The sequence below is a fragment of the Pelodiscus sinensis genome, chromosome 25 (assembly GCF_049634645.1).
Source record: "Pelodiscus sinensis isolate JC-2024 chromosome 25, ASM4963464v1, whole genome shotgun sequence".
NCBI classification, from domain to species: domain Eukaryota; kingdom Metazoa; phylum Chordata; order Testudines; family Trionychidae; genus Pelodiscus; species Pelodiscus sinensis.
Window position 1 is genome coordinate 751,239 of NC_134735.1, and position 3,762 is coordinate 755,000.

The 3,762-nt window shown below is 56.6% G+C and overlaps 1 protein-coding gene across 9 annotated transcripts in view; it reads left to right on the forward strand.

Annotated features, from left to right (window-relative positions):
* Positions 1–721: 721 nt before the first annotated feature.
* SRRM1 (serine and arginine repetitive matrix 1) overlaps positions 722–3,762 on the forward strand; it is a 32,149-nt gene continuing 29,108 nt past the window's right edge. For 4 of the 9 annotated variants that reach the window (XM_075908977.1, XM_075908978.1, XM_075908980.1 and 1 more), the window contains exon 1: positions 726–883. In XM_075908977.1, the coding sequence (XP_075765092.1) occupies positions 863–883 (21 nt within the window). In that variant the 5' untranslated portion in view covers positions 726–862. Of the gene's footprint in view, positions 884–3,762 lie in introns of all 9 variants that reach the window. The other 5 variants (XM_075908973.1, XM_075908974.1, XM_075908975.1 and 2 more) reach the window with 4 other exon arrangements.

Genomic DNA, 3,762 nt, shown 5'->3' on the forward strand with positions numbered 1-3,762 from the left:
GTGACCGTTAACGGCTCAGCGCGGGGGCGGGGCGGGCACAGGCTCCCGGGTGACCGTTAACGGCTCAGCGCGGGGGCGGGGCGGGCACAGGCTCCCGGGTGACCGTTAACGGCTCAGCGCGGGGGCGGAGGGGCACAGGCTCCCGGGTGACCGTTAACGGCTCAGCGCGGGGGCGGGGCGGGCACAGGCTCCCGGGTGACCGTTAACGGCTCAGCGCGGGGGCGGGGCGGGCACAGGCTCCCGGGTGACCGTTAACGGCTCAGCGCGGGGGCGGGGCGGGCACAGGCTCCCGGGTGACCGTTAACGGCTCAGCGCGGGGGGCGGGCACAGGCTCCCGGGTGACCGTTAACGGCTCAGCGCGGGGGCGGGCACAGGCTCCCGGGTGACCGTTAACGGCTCAGCGCGGGGGGCGGGGTGGGGTGGGCTGGCCCGGCCGCTGAGGCGCCCTGCAGCGGGCGATGCGGCGACACCAGCTCAACCCGCCACCTCCATCTGAGGCCGGCTCCCTCGTTGGCTGCGCGATCACATGACCCCTCGTTGCCGCGCGGGAGCGCGAGCTTCCCCACTCGCGATCAGCCTCCTCATTGGCCGGCGCCCGCCGGATTAGACCCATGAACTCTCCTCCCCTCGTCGGTGCCTTCTGGTTGGCTGGAGGTGGAGCGCGGCCCTGTCCTCTGGACCGCGCCCGCTGATTGGCTGGCGCGGGGGGCCATGCGCTCGGTCCCGCCCCACTCCGTTCTGTGTTGCGCGCCTCCGTCTCTCATCTCGCCGCGCTGCCGCCTCCCCGCGGTGCACGTGAGGGGAGCCTGTGGGCGCGGTGCACGCCGGGATCGGGAGCGCTCTGCGGCCAAGAGGAGGCAAGATGGACGCGGGCTTCTTCCGCGTAAGTGTCCCCCTCAGCGGGCGGGGGGCGCGGGGGCCGGGGCGCGGGGCAGCGTCGCGGCGGGCGGGGGCTGCTGCGCCGCCGGGCCCCTGGCGAGCGCGGCCGAGCCGCTCTCCCCTCCCGCCCCGCGCAGGCCCCCGCGAGGAGCCGCGGCGCAGAAAATGGCGGCCGGAAGGGGGTCGGTGCGGCTCGTTCCACCGGGGCGCGGGGGGGCGGGCGGGCGGGGCCTGCCCTTTCCTCTGCGGGGGGGCAGCTCGTGCCCCTCCCCCCGGGCTGCGCTGGGACCCGCTCCCGGGCCTGATCCGCCAGGAGGGGGCGGGGCTCTAGGCGCGTAGGCCGCCGCCAGGCCCTACTGCCCCGCGGCGCCATGTGGGCCCGGAGTCTGTCACCGCCTCCCCGGGAACACCGGCCTGTGCCCCCCGCGGGGGGGGTGGCGCCTCCCCGGTGCAGCGCGCGGATCGGGAGGCGGCTGGAGCCCGGGGCGCGGTGCCAGCCTCCCCCGCCAGCGCGCCCTCCTTGGCGCTTGCTGACACGGGCACCCCTCGCGTGACCTTAAAAAACAGCCGATGGCCTGGTAGCGCCTGAAAGACTTCGGTGGGCCGGTGAGTTTCCGTGGCACGGCCCGCTTCTGCTGCGAACCAGTGTGACCTATCCAGGGTGCATTTATCCGTCTCCCTCTTTACTCTGCCGGTTAAAATTAGCCTGGTTTCTGCATAGGAGTAACGTACAATTTTATCTATGCCAGAAGCCATCGTCAGACTAAATACCAATTTCAGATCCTTCCTCATGCAAGTATCAGAGGGGTAGCCGTGTTAGTCTGAATCTGCAAAAGCTACGAGGAGTCCTGTGGCACCTTATAGACTAACTGAAGTGTAGGAGCATAAGCTTTCATGGGCAAAGACCCACTTCGTCAGATGCATCTGATGAAGTTGGTCTTTGCCCACGAAAGCTTATGCTCCTACACTTCAGTTAGTCTATAAGGTGCCACAGGACTCCTCGTCGCTTTTCCTCATGCAAGTTTTCCAGGAAGTATTAATAACGGAGCTTGGAAGAAAAACAGCCTTTGCTTTACATTCTATATGGTTGTGGATGCAGGGCTCTTTAAGAACACTAAGAAGGTTCTTGTCTCAGGGACTGTACAGTGGAAGGGCATATCCCTGCAAAAACATGACTGTTACTGCTAGCCAGAAAAATTGCAAAATTTTGTTCAAAATCTTATGATTCAAGTTTTTTTCAAATGTATGTATTTTTACATGCACAACTTTTATTGTCTGTGCTCTAATAATTATAATGAAAATAACTTTTGGGAATATGTTTTTAATTTGGGGGTTATTCTAGAAGCAGCTTAGCAGCTGAATTTCACTCAAGGCAAGAAGAACTGTTACTGTTGATCATAATCTTGGAAAGTTACACATTTTCAATACACTTCACAATTTGCAAGTTGGTTTCCTCATAGAAATGTAGGTTGTACCATGACACTTCAAATCACTCTTGGTGACCAGTTTTAAGTGGAGTATCACTGTATCTGCTTGCCATCGAGGTCCATCCCAAGCTGTGTGTCTGAATCGATATGTTAATATAAATGCTTACTGTAAGGTATGGAAAGTTGGATGTATAAATCCTTCCTTTCTGAATCAGTTGCAATGGTTGCTGATTAAACAAGCTTTGAATATGAAAACATAGTTAGTGATTCAAGGCAAAACAGATTAACAATATTTCAGGACTTTCAGTCTAGGCAAACTGAGCTATATTTTGTTAATCATGTTTTTAAAAAATGCCATGATAATGCCTGATCCTGAAAATTCATACTTTCATGTATGTGAAGTAAATTTTTGTTATGAGAAAGGAACAATAGTATAATACATGAAAGTGAATCAATTATTTTTAATGCTGTACTTAACAAAACAGGATTCCCTTCTTTATAACTTTTTGCTTATTACATTCTGTATTAGTGAACTGTACAGAATGGGGGTAAGTTTCAGAGAAATTTCACCTGAAGCTTGATTAAAGGATTGAAAGTCTGTATCTTTTTTGATCATTTCAGTGTATAATATCATTTCTGGGGTTTGAGCTCTAAGGCCAAGTCTACATTAAAAAGTCAACCTGAATGTGAAAAATCCACTCTTCTGCATGATGACCTAACCCTCAGCATAAATAGCTCTTCTTCTCTTGACCTAGCTACTGCCTCTCTGGGAGGTTGGTTTAAGACAAGTGTACTAGCAGGAGAACCCCTGCTCTTTATAGTGAATGTCTACGTTTGCACCATTACAGTCTCTGCAGCTGCACTTCTGTATTGCTTTAAGTCAGTGGTCCCCAACGTGGTGCCCGTGTGCGCCGTGGCGCCCGCCCGCCAGGGCATTTATGTGCGCACGGCACATGCGCGCCCTGGGCACGTGGGTGGCCCCTGTCCCGGACGCGCGGCACATGTGTGGGGGCGGCCCCGGGCACATGGCACGCGCTCGGTGCTGGCCCCGGGTGCAGGGTGCGTGGGCGGCCCCTGCCCTGGGCGCGCGGCACGTGCGGTACTGGCCCCAGGCGCAGGAGATGCGTGGACGTCTCCTGTCCCGGGCGTGCGGCACATGCGCTGTGCCGGCCCCCGGCGCAGGGTGCATGGGCAGCCGCGAAAGGTTGGGGACCACTGCTTTAAGTACGGATGTGAGAATCTGATTTAAAACCAAGTCCCATCTTTCACACCAGATTTCAAGAAGAAAATAAGCACTCGAAATTACTAAAAAATAATGGGGGCAAATAGGGATGTAAGTGACTAGTTAAGTATCCGATAAGCAAAAGATTAGTGAAGTGCTGGCTCTTAATACATTTAAAAGGCAGAGCCTCAGCAGGGTTTTCTGCAGCTCCCCTGCTTATCAGCTAGTCGATTG